At 40.9% G+C, this 18,419-nt stretch overlaps 1 protein-coding gene across 1 annotated transcript in view; it reads right to left on the bottom strand.

Annotated features, from left to right (window-relative positions):
- ak5 (adenylate kinase 5) overlaps window positions 1-18,419 on the bottom strand; it is a gene marked incomplete at its 5' end in the record, with an annotated part of 99,675 nt that overhangs the window by 15,206 nt on the left and 66,050 nt on the right. Inside the window, 3 exon segments of the mRNA XM_083991702.1 lie at window positions 619-782; window positions 10,772-10,816; window positions 11,828-11,888. Of these exon segments, the coding sequence (XP_083847828.1) occupies window positions 619-782; window positions 10,772-10,816; window positions 11,828-11,888 (270 nt within the window).

Raw genomic sequence — 18,419 nt, 5'->3', positions numbered from 1 at the left:
TCATCAAACTCATCAAATACACAATCCAACAACTCCAAAACACTCTGGTGGACAAGTTGTGACCTGCACATTCATAATAACGGATCGTTATGAGACAGAGTTGTTTCAGAGCTCGCGGCTCTGCTCCTCTGTTCTAAAAATAGCTTGCACTGACAATTAAAGGTAATGAACCTACTCCTAAAACTATAGGGATTATGGCAATGGGCCAATTTGCCAAAATGTTGAACTATCCCTTTAAGGTTTTTATTCTGAAATTGTACTGATAAACTAAGCAGCAGTTTTCCTCATAACTTGCAGAAAAATTTCTCATCTACAACCAAGAACATTTACGCTGTAGATTGGGGGGTAAATTACCGTGACCAACAAGATCAAGTAAAACTTTCTAAGCATTTAGTCTGGATGTGAAATCAAAGTGAAACACCTTAAAAAGATGTGAGGAAAGCGTAGACAGTCATGTGACCATGTGGCTCTGGTTGCTCTCTGCTCTGTGAAAAAACAACCTTGAAGCTTGGTTGATGGTTTAGCTACTGGTTGAACTGACCTGCAGTTTGCTGTTCATTACAATATGAATGAGCTGTGTGCTGTGTGCTGGCTGTGACCCCATCGCTCCACACTGACCTCGGGCAGCTGCTCCCCTCCCTCCAGGACGTCCCGCAGGTGGCGCCCTCTGTCGCTGTGACACTGCAGCTCGTGACACAACAGGTCGCCCAGGTTGAGGCGACGCAGGCCGAACCTGTCCTCCATCCGCTCGCTCTGCAGAGACTTCCCTGAGCCCGGACCACCTGAGAACACACACACACAACATAATGTATTCCCGAGCCAGTCTAAGTCAAACCTTAACCAGTAAAACTGAAAGCTTAACCCGATCTAAACCTAAAACCAAATCTAAACCTAAACTGAACTCAAACTCGATGGATTAAAACCAAAACACAGCCACAGAGTCGTGTTCACAGATCAGTCCGTCCTCAGCACAGGGTGAGGCGAGGACGAGGATGAAGAGGAGGAAATTGAGAGGTGAAGTAAGAGCATGACGGAGGGCGACAATAGGAAGTAAATGGTGTGTGTGTAAGTGAGAGAGATGTGGGTATTCAGGAGGAGAGAGAAGTGTGGGAGAAGAGCCAGACTTCAAGAGGGAGGATAGAAGAGAGGAAACAGAGCAGCTGGGCAGGTGAACTCTGTGTGTGTGTGTGTGTGTGTGTGTATGTGTCTATACCTGCACATCAGAGGTCTGATTCATTGCCAGCGGCTCAGAGCCAAGTTATCACAGATGATTATCTGAATATATCCGCTCTGTTGCATCAGTTTAACGCACGCGCACATGCACACACATCCGTATTAGCATAAGATTATATTGACTTATATTCACTGTGGACTTAACGTCTAGTTTTACGCTCCACTTCAGACATGTGTATGAGGACACAGATGAAATCTTTGGTCTGCACATTTTCTTTGTAAATTAAAGTAAATCTTTACAAATGTCAGATGATATAAGAAGAGCATTTGTGAGTTAAAGGTCAAAAATCTCTATGATGTTGTAGTCGGTAGAGAACAGCTGTGAGGTGATTGGACAGGACTCTGAACTGCCCTCTACTGGACGTATTAGTCATTCATTAATTACAACTTTATCTTAACTCATTTATAGGCTACATTTAGGTAATTAACGATGGATTAAAGGTCCTATAGACACAAATTGCAATGTTGAATTGAATTGAAAGAAAAGAAAGTGTCAGGAAACAAAAACACAACAACCAACTATTATGAATAAATAAAAGCCTTGACGATAATTGAAATATTAAAATCAGCGTGTACAGATCAGCTAAAACAGGAACACATGGAAGTAAAGTGTGATTATAATTTAAGATTTAAAATAGTTTTGCATGTTGCATGTGAACAATAATAAAAAGTGGATCCATGGCAGTGTAAAGGATGAATGGAGGTGTTGTCACTGCAACAGAAATGAGCCTCAAACTGAACAGTGACCAGTTTATGTCCAACTTCAACCTTCAAACACAAACAAAGCTGGAAGTTTTCAGCTGCTGTTGAGTCACAACTCTTTTTTGAGAAGACAACATCCGCGGCTCTCAGCTCAGCTGCCGTGCTGTGAGGTCTGCAGGTGTTTTATTGCGGGTTAACCACATTACTTGGCCTGGAAGCTGCGCGAGGCGTCGGTGGGCAGGAGGTGATTTATCATCTCCAGCCTTGAGCCCAGTAATAAAACTCAGCATGTGCTTGATATTCATCAGTATGCTGCTCCAGTCAGCGAGAGAGTCGCTGCCCTCCGCCCGCCTTCAAACACAAACGTCCTCACCTCCGTCTCCTCAGAGTTCACGCGCAGACACGAGCTGCGATCACCCACAGGGACGACCGCAGAGATCGATGAAGGGTGGAGGAGGAGATATGGATTTGTTCATTGTATATTCAGCACATTTACACTGACTTAATGTCTCCCCATGGTTGTTTCACACCTTGGAAGGACAGAAAGTGAAATAATGACCCACCAGAGCTGAAGCAGGAACCCTGAGAAACTCGTTAGTGACTCTGCTAGTTAGTGCAGAGATCAGCGGCTCTGTGGGTAAAGAGAGTTGCTCTATAGGAGACTGTCTGAAATTTAGATTACCTGACCTTCAGAGTCAGAACTGAGGCAGGGAATGAGGTTTTTTATTCTGCTAAAACTCTCCTGGGTTGTGCTTTAAGTTTTCCAATATAGAAAAACACATGACAACATATCACTGTGAACCACTGACTGAAGAACAGGTGTATGTAGAAACTAATGCAATAATAGAATAAGAAATCATTAGCTGTTTTCTTTTCTTTTCCTATAAATTCACCTAAAATTCATCCAAACTGGCATTATTAGCATGGATTAATGTCCATGTAATGTTGGTAGGACATTGGACAGACATTAAACTTTATTTGGGGATGAAAATCAGGCGTCAAACCCAACTTTGGCCTTAAATCAACATCCAGCGTTGCACAGATGTTGGACTTTGGTTAATTATTGACACAACTTAAAACTTATAAACCAATATCAACATCTAATTTCACATTATGGAGATGTCGACATTGTGACGTTTAACCAATGTTGGGTTTTGATCATAACTAAAGTTGGTATTCTACGTCAATATGATGATGGAATAAAATGTTCAACAGACATTCGATTTTGGTTATTTAACAAAACAACTGAAAACCAACAAAAATATCAATCACACCAGGTGTGAATGTGGTATGAATGAATAATGGTTTCTGTCACCTGCCCCAGAAACTACGGTTGAAAATTAGCCAACCGGCATGTTTACAGAAATGTCAATTGATGTGCACTGTCTCTGTATATTTTAAACCAATAAACTAAACTAATGCACTTTGGGTATCGGGTATTGTTTTAAAAAAAGTGCTATATAATGATGCAATGTCAACTGTTTTATATCATTTTATATCAGGTTGACATCAGTGTTGTCCTCATGTTTAATTCTAGTCACCTGACAACTTACATCCAACCAAATATCACTGTCAAATAACATCAGTTGCCTGTTGGGATATAACTGAGTTAATCAACAGGTGTCTTTGTGGTGCAGGAAAACTGCTACAGATTGAACAAGTACAGATTTTTTAGTGAAAGAAAAACGTTCTACAGATGTTAGGATTGGTCAAGGTGAACAGCTGGAGGAGCTACGTCTCCAGTCTGGTGCCGTTAAAACCAGCGCAGAGGAAGAGATATGATCATGCTTCATGCTCAGGATTCACACGCTCACATTTTATACTTTTTCAATTTGCCTAAAAAATTTAAAATCTATTTTAATGAGAGGGTTAGGCAGCTCTGTGTTCGTGTTGACCTAATTTTTTTGCATAAAATCTGAAGCGAAAGCGAAACACCTGCTGAGCACCTTCAAGTCTCTTTGGAGAGGTTGAACCTACACACACACACACACACACACACACACACACACACACACACACACACACACACACACACACACACACACACACACACACACACACACAAACAAACAAACAAACAAACAAACAAACAAACAAACAAACAAACAAACAAACAGAGAGATGCGGCTCTCCCTTTAACCCCTCCCCCCATGATGTGAGCAGGTCTGTCACAGCGTTGTCCTTGATTAGAGCCAAAGTGACAGATGAATATGTTTGAGAGCAACAGTGCAGCAGACTGAGATGAAGATGAAACACATGAAACGAGGCAGAGAGGGCAGACGACCACACACGCAGAGCGGCAAAATGGCTCTGTGGTAACTTAATTTGTGTATGTGGCGCTGCTACGTAATTACATTTTTCCTTGAAGTTTCAGCAGGTAATATTTTGATGTAAAAGGGAAAAAAAAGAAAAGAAAAGAAATAAAAATCGGTCTAAATGACAAATGGGCTGCAGCGGTAACGAGCCTCTCGCCTCGGCTAATTGAGACACCTCGGCTCTGCAGTCGGAGCTGCAGACGTCGACTGGGAGGGAATTCTCCCGGTGAACAGGAAGTGGCAAATCAAAGCCTGAGAGCAAAGATGATGAATGTTCCTGCAAACACAGAGGAGCTCAGACCGAGGAGATGGAGAAGCGCTGGGCTCCTGAATGATAATTGAATCTGCTGCTTTGAAAAGATTTTGAAAGACTTTTCCATTGTCGATGGTCATGTTTTTTTTCAAGGTGCCGCTCACTGAGTGAGGTCACACTCTGTGGATGCTGTCAGATGTGACAGAGTCTGGATTCATGATTGACACTTGTTTGGTTTGGAGCCACAATTACCTCCAGATGTTGATTATAGGATGTCACGCGGGCAAAAAGCACAGTTAAATACCCACTACAGTCAGTTGAGATGAACCAACCATATATTACTACTGTATTTCAGTGGCGGCTGCTGGTCTTTCAAAGAGGGGAAGCTCATTTTCAGCCTACGTCATACATCAGCCAACCAAGCCTACAGTAACGAACGAATGAATGAACGAACTAACGAAACTATATTAAACTTGAACAAGGAAATGTGACAATAATGTTGAATTGAAACAAGGAAATGCTATAACAGTGTTTTATATAGCGATATGTGCAATCTATCTCCCATAAGCTGCAGTTTGTCTTTTGCCTCCACTCGCAAAATCTGCAGTGGGACTGAACTCGAAAACCTCACTGTCGGTGTATGTTTCAAAAATAGTTTTTATTTCCTGTTTTTATTTTGAAGTCCTTATCCACCCCCCGTCTTCCTGTCAAGTTGGTGTGATTGTGTCTCCTGTGTGTATATAAGCTGTGTTCCCCTTCCCTTCTGTGCCAGATCGTCTTGTCAAGTAGTTGTACGCGTTCAAGCCTTTTTGTGTTCCTTCGAGTGTTTTCCTGTGTGTGACCTCTGTGTTCCTTGTTCCCTGAGTTTTGTCTGCTGGATTTCTGTAGGCTACCATTGCCTGAGAGTTTCTGATTCCCTGGTTTCAACCGTTCTTCTGAATAACGTGTCCACCTGATCCGTAACTGATATTTGCGTTATGAATTTGCCTGTTGGATGAAAAAACTGCTTAACTACTATACAGGAACTTTGGATTTCTTCACAGTGGTGGATAAAGTTTTGTCTTTCCAATCCATAACCAAAAAATAAAAACACAAAACTCTGAGAGATGGATTGTTTTTGTGTCTCAGCTCTGCTCCCACATACGTAGCTGTCAAACCTCTGTTTACCCTGTTGGTTCAGCTGCAAACACTGTTGTAGTGATGTGTATGTGCCATGATTATGAGACTTATGTGGCATTAACAACAACGAATGAAGGTGCTGGGGTTACAGCACACTTATGTCAGTCTGTGAAATGTAAGAATGTAATGACTCCAGCTGCTGACAGAGCTATTATTTAAAAACCAAGACATGACATTTGAATTCACATGAAACATCAGAGCTGAGACCTAGCTGAACAATCTTATTTTGTTCATTGATTCAACCCATTGTTTTTTCATCATGTAATTTAATGTCTTATTTTATTGATTATAATGATATTAGGATGATACCGAAGCGTCTACACTGCAGGGATGTGATGTAACGTGTTGGTTTTCCATTGTTAATAAAATCCTTTAACACCAGAAACAGTTTCCACCCAATTTCTCCAAAGTGCTAAATTGCCATGGCATCAATTCAGAGCAGCTGACATTACCTCTCTCTGTCTCTCTCTCGCTACAAGAGCAGCTTATTCGCCATTTTAAATTAAAGTCTGATTACCGGGGTAAAAATGGTAATTTTGTGCAGAGAGGAGGGGAAGAGATGGAAGTGAGAGAGGAACGGAGCGGAGCGGAGGGACGATGACAACGATGTGAAGAGGAGACGAACAGAGACAAAAGAGGAGAAAACCTCACATTAGCATTTCCCTCAGGCAGAACAGGGCTGCAGCTTCTCCTCCACCACCTCTCATGGTCACTGAGGGATTGGACGAGTAAACCCACATTAAAGGAGACACTCCTCTCCACCAACTTTTAATTAGAGCAGTTTGAGAACTTATACACGCGAAGCCTACTATAGTTTCTCCTGTGCAGAGTTTTAATTATCTCAACAAGCGCTCACATAATGTGATTGAATCGACCTGCATGTGTCGGGTGGGGATGTTTAACAAACAGCGGCAGGTTTAATGACATGTTTAACGACCTGAATCAGTTTGGATGTGACAGAAAACAGGCCAGTGCATCTTAATTTGAGGCTCTTTTATAAAGATTTTCAGTATCTGTGCATCTGTTGGTGCGTCTGCAGCTCACTTCATAGTGTTTCCTTTATTCTAGTTTCACTGGAGACTGTGACTCGTCTTGTTCCAACATACTGAGCGAGGACAATTATAATGCCACTGCTGCAGGGAGACAGAGGAAACTCTCATGTTTATATTTTGTTTTTCAAAAGTCTATTTTTGTCATTGTCCTGACAGTTTGTGCAACTTATCGAAACTTGCTTAGTTTGAATCATTGACTTCTGAAGTTTTTTAAGTTGCACTGAACAAATATTACAAAGTTAAAGTTAAAACTATTGCATGATTACCCCAATCCCAATATATTTTATTGTTTACAAGATCATTCATAAAACTTAAACATAGAAGAAGGCAGAATCTCTCGATTTGAATACTGTGAATGATAAAAAATCTATTGGTAGAGATAATTATCCGCCAAAATACACCGAAGTCAGATCTTGACATTACTAGAGCCAGTATAACTGGCCAACATTGCCTTGAGTTTGCTTGAAGAGTTCTTGTTTTTGTTGTGATGACAGTATGATGTCAGTTACTGTATATTATTTGGTTAAGTCAGATGCAGAGCTATAAGGTTAAATTCATCTTTACTCACTAAATCTTAGCCTTTCTTAACTTCAGGTGTGTATATAAACTGTTAAAAATGTTATTTGTATTACCATCGGTTATGAGAAGTTATGGCTTATTGGTTAGAGTTATCATACATCCCTGCTTTAAATGCTTTGGTTAAATAGAAGACAAATGTGAAACAACTGTGCAACTATCCACATTCATCCAGTCTCCATCAGTCCAGCTCTCTGAGAAACTGCAGTTTCTTTTCTACTACATAAAACTGCTTCTTTCCTGTAAAGACCTTCACACACTTTGCTCTAATCAGCATTTCGGAGCTAAGACAGATTTGTAGGGAGCGACTTTGAGCCGTCCTTCACCTGAGACAGATAACCTGGCTCTGTGCTGAATCAGCAGCACCATCAACGTCAGAAAAAGAGCGACAGGAGGAGACGGCGGGGTTGTTGAGAGGACACAGACTTTTTTTTTTTAAACGCAGAAGCGAGGAGTCATCATTGCTGCGTCAGGGAGTCTGGAGACAGTGTGTTCAAAGTCAGGGCTTCACGTCTGATGATGTGGCAGGAAAGGCAACGTGTCCTCTGAGGTGACGCAGGTACAGGTGCACTCCCTGTTCACATAAATAACTCATAAATCCCTCTTAGTCTCTGATATAAAAGCCAAGGGCTTTAGCTGCTGCTGCTTAAAGTGTAAAAAATGTTGTAAATAAAACAGAATTACCTGGTTCATATTATGTTTGAATAAATATTACAACAGGGACGATGCTGTAAACGTGTGCACTCTAGCGTCTCTGAAACAGACCTCATTTTGGGCTTTGCATAAATCACTCTGTCCAGTTTTCCCAAAGTTGCAGCTAGAGGAAGTGATGCATTCCAAACACTGACGCTAATGAGCCCATAAACAATTAACAAGGAGGGTGCTCAGCTTAAATGAACACAAATGGACAAGCTACTGCTGATCGTTGCACCCTGGAGTGTTGAACATAAAGTGAGCCGTTTAGCTGCTTTGAAGTTAGAGACGTGCTGTTTTTTTTAAAGCTGCTGTGGTCCAGATGTTTTGTATTAACAGCAGATTAAATGACTGTGTAAAGTCAGGGGGTCTTCGCAGTGATGAACAGGAAATTAGCACCGACTCTGCAGCTCTTGGGAGAGTTTAAGCGTCTTCCAGCAGCTGTTTTGGGCTTTGCAGCCTGCAGCTTTTTTTACTCTGCTGGTTAAAAGTCTCACTGCTCCTGTCAAGCTCCACAGGTTGCACCACCTGCTTAGCCTCAGTTAGCAACTAGCTGGTGAACAAAGCCCTACTTTGCACATTAGCAAACGTTTGGCTAAGTGACCACCTGTAAAGACGCCACATGTCACGTCAAAGGTCAAAAAACAACAAGGAAACCGTATCACATAAGTTTAGGTTGGCTGATGCTACTGTTATAGCTGGATGATGTTCTGTTAGAGAAAATGTGTATTATGCTTTCAATCTTTTGTTCAAAACTGGTAATTTAAACTGAAGCGACCTCCTTTTTTCATTATCATCACACAAGGAGACAAAAAATGTTATGTAATTAGGTTTGAATGATGTGAGCAGGACGTTCGCTAATGTTTTAAGCTAATAACAGACCAGATGTTGTGTTCACAGCACAATTAGTTAAGTTTTAAGGATGTACTGTATGAGTTAATTTAGCTCATTTTGTACCTACATTTATGATTAGTCATACTTCTTGAATGAGTCTGATATAGCTTGAGCATGAAACTCTGCTCCTGTCATTCAAAGTCAGGGGTATGAAGCTGGTTTAGATATAGGCTAGCCTAATCTTTGACATGACTGCAAATCCCAAGGTGTAAAACAAGCTGAGAGTTGATTAAATTGCAAACACAACTTGCCGTCACTTTTAAATTCATAGTTGGTTGTATTGTATGTGAATAACGTGGGTGATTTCACTCCTAAATGTGAACAAAGAAAAAGTAGCCTTAAAAACACACTGTTCCTGTTCATATTCATGTAAGTTATCATAACACTATCGGTCTGTGAAGTGTTGCACACAGTGCTGGCAGCAGTCTGCAGGCAGAACAGCAGGTAGTGAGAGGTGTGACAGAGATCTGAGGAGGACGATGATGGCTTCAGCAAACATCTGCATGCTGGTATACTACACACTGTGTAACGGCTGCTTAGTCAAACACTGGAGCAGGTCGTCTGATGTTTTGCTCAGGTCTAAGATTAGACATGAAATCCAGAGTGTAAAAAAACAAAACAAAACAAAACAAAAATCTCCCTTTCTGTCGTAACGCGCAGATGGTCTGATCACAGTTTGGGTATAAACAGGAATATAGATCATGAATATGTTGGTGTAAATGGGCCAGACTTTCATTATATGCTGCAAGATCTGCTCAGGAGACAGATCTGAGTCCAGGTGACAGTTGTTATATATGCAGCTGGCATTTTCCTCCAATTACCCGCTGCTGCTGCTGCTGCTGCTGAGGAAAAGCTCTTGGTCCTTCTCCACGTCTGTTTCTCATATAATCAGACAAACTGGTGTTAAAACAGATCAGTGGGGATTTGTCATGTTACTTTCCAGAGAAGGGGATTTTAACAGTAATGCACATAACTGCTCTGTAATCTGTATGGGCGTGAAAGGGAACACGCGCCGCACACAATGCTGATGAAATAATCTTTTAATGACTTGTATCTTAAGTGGTTTTTCCACGCTAAGAAAAGTGAATGGTAGTTAATGGAGACTTTGTGCGTCTCAGCTCCCTCATTAACCTTCATCTCTGTGTCCTGTCAATTAGCAGCCTGAGCTGTGCTGCTGCAGCGCCACAGCAGACTAATTAATGACAGAAATGCACCAGAGGAGTCGAGTAAATAAGTACATTTACTCATCTGCTGCACCTGAACACAATTTTTTAGGCGCCAGCGTTTCTGTTTTTATATTTTATCCACTTTCCTACATTTCAGAGAAAATTTCTCATTTTTAAATTACACATCAATCTAAAATCTGTTCAGGCTACATCAAACATCTGAGAAGTTCTCACTGTGTTGAAACTTATGTCTTAAAAAACTGCAACTACAATTATTTCCATTACCGACTGACCTGTCAACAATTTTCTGTTCCTTAAATGTCTATTAAATGCCAAATAGCGAATAAATGCCTGTTGTAATTCTTCAGAGTTCAGGGGATCGTCTTCAAAATTCACCATTATGATAAAGAAAGACGGTAAATCAGCAAGTTTAAGAAGCTGAAACCTATGATGTGTAAAAAAAAGTCACATTATGAAAATAATAGCTTATAGATAAAAAAACGTATTTTATTTTGATGCATTTTTGAATGTGAAGTTTGAGCAAAGAAACTTAAATTACTTAAGTAACTCACCTGTGTGTCTGTGACGTGAGTGAGCATGAGAGTATACTACAGCTGAGCAGACAGTAGCTGCTCATTATCACTGTGTGTGTGTGTGTGTGTGTGTGTGTGTGTGTGTGTGTGTGTGAGCTCCACCACATGTACGTACCAATCATGAAGATGACCTTTGGTTTCCTCTGTTCTGTACTGTAACCTGTCAGAGGAGAGAAAATCTGAGTTAAACATGCAGAGTCGATTAGCAGCACACACACCGAGCATCATGTACATACACACACACACACACACACACACACACACACACACACACACACACACACACACACACACACACGCCTCTGTTTATGAGGCGCTTGCTCTATACCGAGAGAGCCATGTGACGCAACACGTGGTTCATGTTATAAACGTCACACTGCAAAAACTCAAAATCTTACCAAGAATATTTGTCCTATTTCTCGTCAAAATGTCATTTCTAGTCAAAACAAATCTAATTATACCCAAAATAAGACTCACCACGTAAAAAGTAGCTTGTTTTAAGACACTTTTTACTTCTTTCAAGCCTATTTTCACTTGAAATAAGTGAAAATTATCTAAAAAAGAGTTAATTTTTAGGTGGTGAGTGGAAAGAGATTACCTTTGACTAGAAATTAGACATTTTGAGAAGAAATAAAACAAATATTCTTGGAAAGATTTTGAGTTTTTGCAGTGCAGCCTCCCTACATGCTACTAAATGCAGCGTATATGTTTCCTTTAATAAGACAGGTGCCCTCCCCCCTTCCTCCCCCTCTCTCCTCCTCCTCCCCCTCCCTCTCCTCTGTCCTGTGCAGTTCGCTGACGAGATAAACATCAGGTCCAAGTGATGACAGTGAAGCTGCAGACGAGGCCTCCGCCCCCTCCATTACACAATCAATAATGTTGATGCAGAGCCATGATGATGAACACACACACACGCACACACACACAGTTCCATCTCAGTAAATGCCACATGTCATGTAACCGTTATTCACCAGATCCCTGAATGAGCCTCTGTGTGTCTGTGTGTGTGAGTGATGAAATGCTGAATGGAGTGTGTAGTTTATAAAGGAAGGCAGGAGGTAATAAAAACCTTGTAGATAAGATAAGGTGCTGTGTGTTTGTGTGTCTCTCCTCTTTTGACTGTTTTATACAAGACGACGGTAGATAAAAATCATTAATTTCGTCAACTCACTGTCTGCGGCTCCTTCAGCATACCCAATGTCCTCTTCCTCCTCCTCCTCCTCCTCGGCAACCTGGAAAGACACCAGACAGAGAGTCACATGACCAACTATTCATTCATCCCTGCTCAAAGCTGTCGACTTCTTGTCTCGTTACAGAGACTAATTTCATGAATTCTGGTTAGATTAAGACTTTTTTTTTCTCCAAACTTCATATAAAACTGCTCTGGTTTTCCACTTTGGTAGAAAAATGTTCCCTGTGGGAGAATTCACTCACAGTTACACGGACATTTTACTTTGAAAATCCAGTAAAATCTGCCACTATCACAGAATCTTAATTTGGCTTAATGCTACAGAGCTGTGGTGTTTTACAGTAATTATTCTGGTACTCCAAAACAGTACGTACTGTATATAATAGATATAATAGTATATAATATATAATAGAGTATATAATTAGATTTGTTTTTCAGGATAGTTCAGTTATGATGGAGGTTAGTAACAGTAGGTGAAACTAGGTCAAAGTTGCATTTTGTTATACAAGACTCTCAGACTAAAGAGACACGAAGCAACAAACAATGAAGCCACATAAATAACCACCAACTTCTGCTATTCTGCTATTTCTGGATCTGTTTTGTTTCTCTCTCTGTGGATGTTTTGAATATTGTTTTTGTCTCTCTAGTTTGTTGCCTCCTTATGGCCATTTTGTTTCTCATTGCAGATATAATCCATCTCTTTGTGGTTGTTTTGTGTCTCTTTGTGCTGATTTCGTTGTGATTCTCCCTGGTTGCATCTTGTTATGCTCATTTTCCAACTCCGTGGGTGTTCGATTTGTGTCTTTCTGGCCACTCTGTGTATTTTTCACACAAGACATATTAAAAGTCCATGTATAGACTTGTCTAAAAATGTTGTAATCCTAATCCTGCAGCATTAAAATCAGCAGCACAAAGAGTCCACAAACTTTTGGCCACACACAGTAATAATATGGAAATCTAAACGGAGACATTTGGCAGTATTTGGGAAAAGAGTTTTATAGGAATAACAGGGATCAAGACGGAGAGAATAGAGAAGAAGAAGAAGTATTTGAGAAAGACAGAACGAGACTGAGTGTTGTGTAAACCCTCCGTCTCCCCGGAGCAAACACATGGTCTGAGTCTGGAGGAGGACTGAGACTCCCAGCAGCCTCGTCCACTGAATGATGATGACTACGTGTCGTCTACAAACACATGTCACAGTCAAACAAGGTCAGAAAAACTGGCCAAGAGACCGATTCTCCTCTCACTTTAATTTGTTTCAAGGGAGAATCCGAGTCTTTCAGTTCAAACTGAAATCAATTAAATTCACATATTTGAGAGGTTTTCCAAAAATAAGCCCCCCCAAGTTTCATAGCTGCAGGTTTCCATGGTTATCCTCCTCCTCCTCCTCCTCCTCCTCGGCCATCTGCATCATTTTGGCACAAATGACCTGCTAATGACTGGAGGTGTAGCATACAATTTATTATTATTTTTTATGATCCAGCAGGCTGGCCACAGAAGAAACAGGCAAACATGTAAAACCGGAATGGTTGATATTTTCATAAATAGGGATCAGTGCTCTCAAATGTGTGAGTGTGCAGTGTAGGAAAATAGGAAAATATTCAGAGCCATACGTGAGACGTTTTTGTCAGAAATGTACAAGTCCCAAAAATGTGATGCAATCTCCAGCTGTCACTTTCTGTAACTTTGTGATGTCACAAAGAAGCAGTCACTGCTCTGAGATGTGCTCCAAGCCCCGGCCCAAACTTAATTTAAGTGTTTTTCCTGAAATCTATATTTTTCATTACATCGCTCATAAAAGAGTCAGCTAATCAGAAAAGAGTCTCAGAGCCTCCTCTCTTCTGATTGGCTGACAGTGACATTTGTCTTAAAACTACAAATATATATGTATTTTTATGGATCAACCCTTCAAATAAAACACAGAAAAGACGTAAAATATAGGACCTCAAATTTCATAAATGACCATGTTGACAGATTGTTTTCCCATGTTATGAGTGTGGAAAACAATCTGTCATCTCACTACACAACAGTCTAAAAGGATGTTAATCAACCGTAATAGCCAAATCCATAAATACAGTACGTACTGTTTTGGAGTACCAGAATAATTACTGTAAAACACCACAGCTCTGTAGCATTAAGACAAATGATTGGGAATGCTCATTTATTTCACTACTAATTTGACAGAATGCATCAAATAAATTGTGGATACAACGGACTGAATGATGTTACAATAATTATACTTTAATTATTTGAATGAGCAACGTGTAAATTGATTTGAGACAATCAATTTACACTTAACGCACCCGGTAGTTAAGTGCTGTCTCATCTCTGTTCGGATAACGACGAAGCAGAGAGAGTTTAAAATTGAAATGTTAATTGATCTTTTTAAATGGCAAACACTGATTTATGGAAGCAGGGAGGGAATATGAAGAGCACAGATTAGGTTTTCTGTTAAGTTTCTCAGAAGGGGCAACGACTTGGATGTTCCTGGCTTTAAAAGTGTGATTTTTATGTCATCACTGTTTTTTTTTGTTTTTTGTTTTAAAAAAAATACAAACTGTGTGTATGGTGTTTGTTGGCTGCAGAAATTATTCTAAATCTGCAACATGCTTATATAAAAAAAACCTAGCAGCTAGGCATCTATTATCTCTACAGGCAGGTCTGAGGCAAACAGCTATCAAAGAGGAGCCCAACAATAGGCTGCATTATGCACTTCAACATCGATGTGTGAAAGAAAAAAAAAAAACAAGCGTCCAACTTCACATTTGAGGGAAATAAAATCACTCTAATGTGCACATAAATACAGTGTGAGATGTCCGTCTGCCAGCTCAGTACAGATATATAAACACACACGGCTCTTCTTATTGTTGAACTGAACCAGAGAGATTTGACTGAATTGATTTTATATTTCACAAATCAAAGCAAAATGTACACATCCAGATATTAAAAAGTATGAGGAAACATATGGATCACACAACAGAACTGAGCATGTAACATGATTCGTACTCCCCAAAGAAATTTAAGTCAAAAGCAACTGGACTTGGTTATACCCAAGTCCAGTTGCTTTTGACTTAAATTTCTTGGGGATAACGATGACCTGGACAAATGAGAATATTCACAGGCTTATGATTCGTACTGTATCATCTGAAGCTAACTCTGACCTGCCACCATCTTTGCTTCATAACTTTTACCAGGGGAAAAAACAGACACACATTTCAATTTTTGACAAAAACAAGAACATCAAAAAATTAAACGAAACTGCACAATTTTGGTTTTGGCAAATTCACTTTTTATACCCATTGTGGTTTAGGACTTAAAAATCAAAAATTGTGGGGCGTCGTGTAGCTCGTCGGGTCGAGCAAGCGCCCTGAGACTATATAGCAGCGTCCCCCATTCGATTCCCCCGGCAGCCCTTTGCTGCACGTTATTCCCCATTTCCTGTCTCTCTAACTGTCCTATCAATTGAAGGCAAAAATACTTTAAAACCCCCCCCAAACTTCTTGAACACACACAGACATCTACCCCACCCAAATACAGATCAGATATTTAGGCCTCACTACGTCTGTTTTATTGAGTAACCGTAACGTGACCTGCGTGGACTTGAGACAGAAAAGTTTCCCAGAATGCCTCAAATATGTGGACTGTTTGGAAATTAATAACATGAGACTGTACCAATATTTGCACACGGCGCCCCTGAAGATCCAAATCTTTGATAATTTAATTAATCTATAACCAGTACACAGATAAGCTAATAATGCTCTGCATGTGAAGCTGATCAGACGGAGCGAAGGACTCGTTCTGAGGTCAGACTCTACAGATGGCGTCCATGGCAACCATTTCTCACAAAACTGCAGGATTACACTTTGCCAGAGGAGAAAGTGTCGAGAGACGTCTGATCAAATGACGGCAGAAGTTTAATCCATTCAGATTAAACCAAAATATGTTTGTGTGTTTGTTTGGACCAGCTGGGGGTTCAGCGTGTTTCTGTTTCTGCACACGCACACACAACAACAGTAGCAGCCTCGGTGAATCATGGAGGTCGGAGTGAGCGGATAAGAGGCTGCATGAGTTTGAAAGGTGCAGCACAGATGGCATTAAACATGTAAATGTGTAAACAGACAGACACTGAGGGAATAGAGGAGGAGGTCGACAGGAGAGGGGATTTTCTAATGCGACAGTGATCCCAAACACGCAGGTGTTCGTACAGACCAAAAAAAAACAGAAAACTCCATTATAACTATGAGTAAATGATTCCTGACTTGAATCCACTGTGTTTTAAAGCAGAAGATCAGGCAACATACAAAACCCCCTCCAGCAAAGAGCAGCTGAATGATGATAACTGCAGATAATCTCGCCGCAGATAAGACTCCGTGCCCAGGAGCATCAAATCTGTCGTCAGAAATAAAGGCTGACACACAAAAATGTTACTACTGAAGGGTTTACTGACTTCTACTGCAGTTTATGACTAACTCAACCATAAGGAAAAGTCCAAACGAGTATTTCTCTCAAACTCAATGACTTCATTTTTCATACCATACAGTATGTTAACATTTTAATGATATGAACCAGAGGTGACGCAGCTGTACGATGAGGATAAACTCTGATGCCATGCCTTGGATTTTCCTATAGCACTGTTACATTATTGCTTCCTGTCCTTAAAGGGATTGTTCAACATTTTGGCAAATTGGCCCATTGCTATAATCTCTATAGTCATAGCAGTAGGTTCGTTACCTTTAATTGTCGGTGCAAGCTATTTTTAGAACGGCGGAGCAGAGCCGCGAGCTGCTCAGAGTTACGCTACGGAGGCTCATGGGATTTCTTGGTTTCCCTCATCAAACTCATCAAATACGCAATCCAACAACTCCAAAACGCTCTGGTGGACAAGTTGTGACCTGCACATTCACCACGCTATGAGATAATAACAGAACGTAGCGTAGCTCTGAGCAGCTCACGGCTCTGCTCCGCCGTTCTAAAAATAGCTTGCACCGACAATTAAAGGTAACAAACCTACTGCTATGACTATAGGGATTATGGCAATGGGCCAATTTGCCAAAATGTTGAACTATCCCTTTAATGGTTTCCTTGACTGTAGCTGTGAAACCCGGTGCACACACTCATAGTCCCCAGAGGATGAATGATATACTGTAATTACTCCCACCACCATGCACCCTCGTTGGCTTTTAAATCTGGTGACGTCCTCTGGTCAAAGGTCAAGACACAGGCCGTGACATTCCCATCCGCTGCACTTTTTTTTTAAGACACTAATGAACTCTGTGAACCTGGTAAACATTTCATCTGCAGCCAAACATCAACATGTTAACATTGTTTACACTGTAGCGTCTGAGTTTAAACTGTGAATAATACTGTAACTAACAACTGTAAACAGCAAATGTAGCTGCCTGGTTGTAATAAATCATCCATGAAGTGGTTCAACAATATAAATAACATTAGAAATAGGTCTGTTCAGTCCATATATTAGATATTATTTTGTATATGTGTCCAATTAATCAGTGTCTCCATGGTGATTTATCTCACTGGAGCGCTGCTATAACCAATCACTGAATAGCTTTTGTATTATCCTGAACAATTTGCAGTCTGGAGAGATGGAGCCGACTGTCATCATCAAGGAGACTGATGAGGAAGAGGAGAGATGGAAACCGAAAGAAAAATTATCTCGCATTACGTTTTTTTTTTTTTTTTTTCATTTTAAAAATCTGTTTCCAGCTCTTAAAGCAGATATCAGCTTCACGGCCGTTTCGGCTAATGCTGCGTTCAAGGCAGGCTTTTGAAACCGTAAGTTACAGCTTCAAGTCACAACTACGACTTGGTAGCGTTCCAGGTAACCCGTAGCTCGTGTTTTTACCATCCTGTTGTCTGTGAAAGTTCCCTATAACGGCCACTCGTAACTTCCGACCCGTGAACTCGTACCAGATCGAACTGGTATGACTTCACAGGAAGGAAAAACACAAAGTACGAGTTTCTTTGAACGCACCATGAGTTAGCAGCCCCCGCCCTTGTCAGGCATCAATTGGTCCTCGTGCTACGTCACCACATTCACGCGCATCCCTTGGCTGCACACACAGCCCTTCATGCCGTTCTCTCTCCTCATTGGATAACACTTGTATCCCACAAGGAAAATTTTCTCCTCGGGTTACAGCAGAGCAGAGTGACGGAGAGACTCGTGTTTAGGCTGAAATACTTCATGTAAGTGATTGCTGACGGAAAATAGGACTATTTAGGACTTATATTAACAAAAACATTCCACTGATATCTGCTTTAACTCCCACCATCACATCCTGACGGTGTGTGGCAGTGTGTGATGGGTCGGAGTGGAGCTGCAGTCAGACACAGTGGAGGAGCAGAACAACAAAGTGGAGCTCAGAGTTAAGTAGCGTCAGTGTGTGTGTGCGTGTGTGTGTGAGAGTGTGTGTAAGAGGGGGAGGGCCGGTGTCAACACACAGTCTTGGCATGCGGGTACACCAACTGTTGTGATGACTCAGAGAGAGAAACACATCGCCAGCACACACTGCTGACACGTGATGGAGACCACACACACACACACACACACACACAC

The sequence above is a fragment of the Trachurus trachurus genome (assembly GCF_905171665.1).
Source record: "Trachurus trachurus genome assembly, chromosome: 17".
NCBI classification, from domain to species: Eukaryota; Metazoa; Chordata; class Actinopteri; order Carangiformes; family Carangidae; genus Trachurus; species Trachurus trachurus.
Note: the sequence above shows the minus strand (reverse complement) of the source record. Positions and strands in the feature narration are given on the sequence as shown.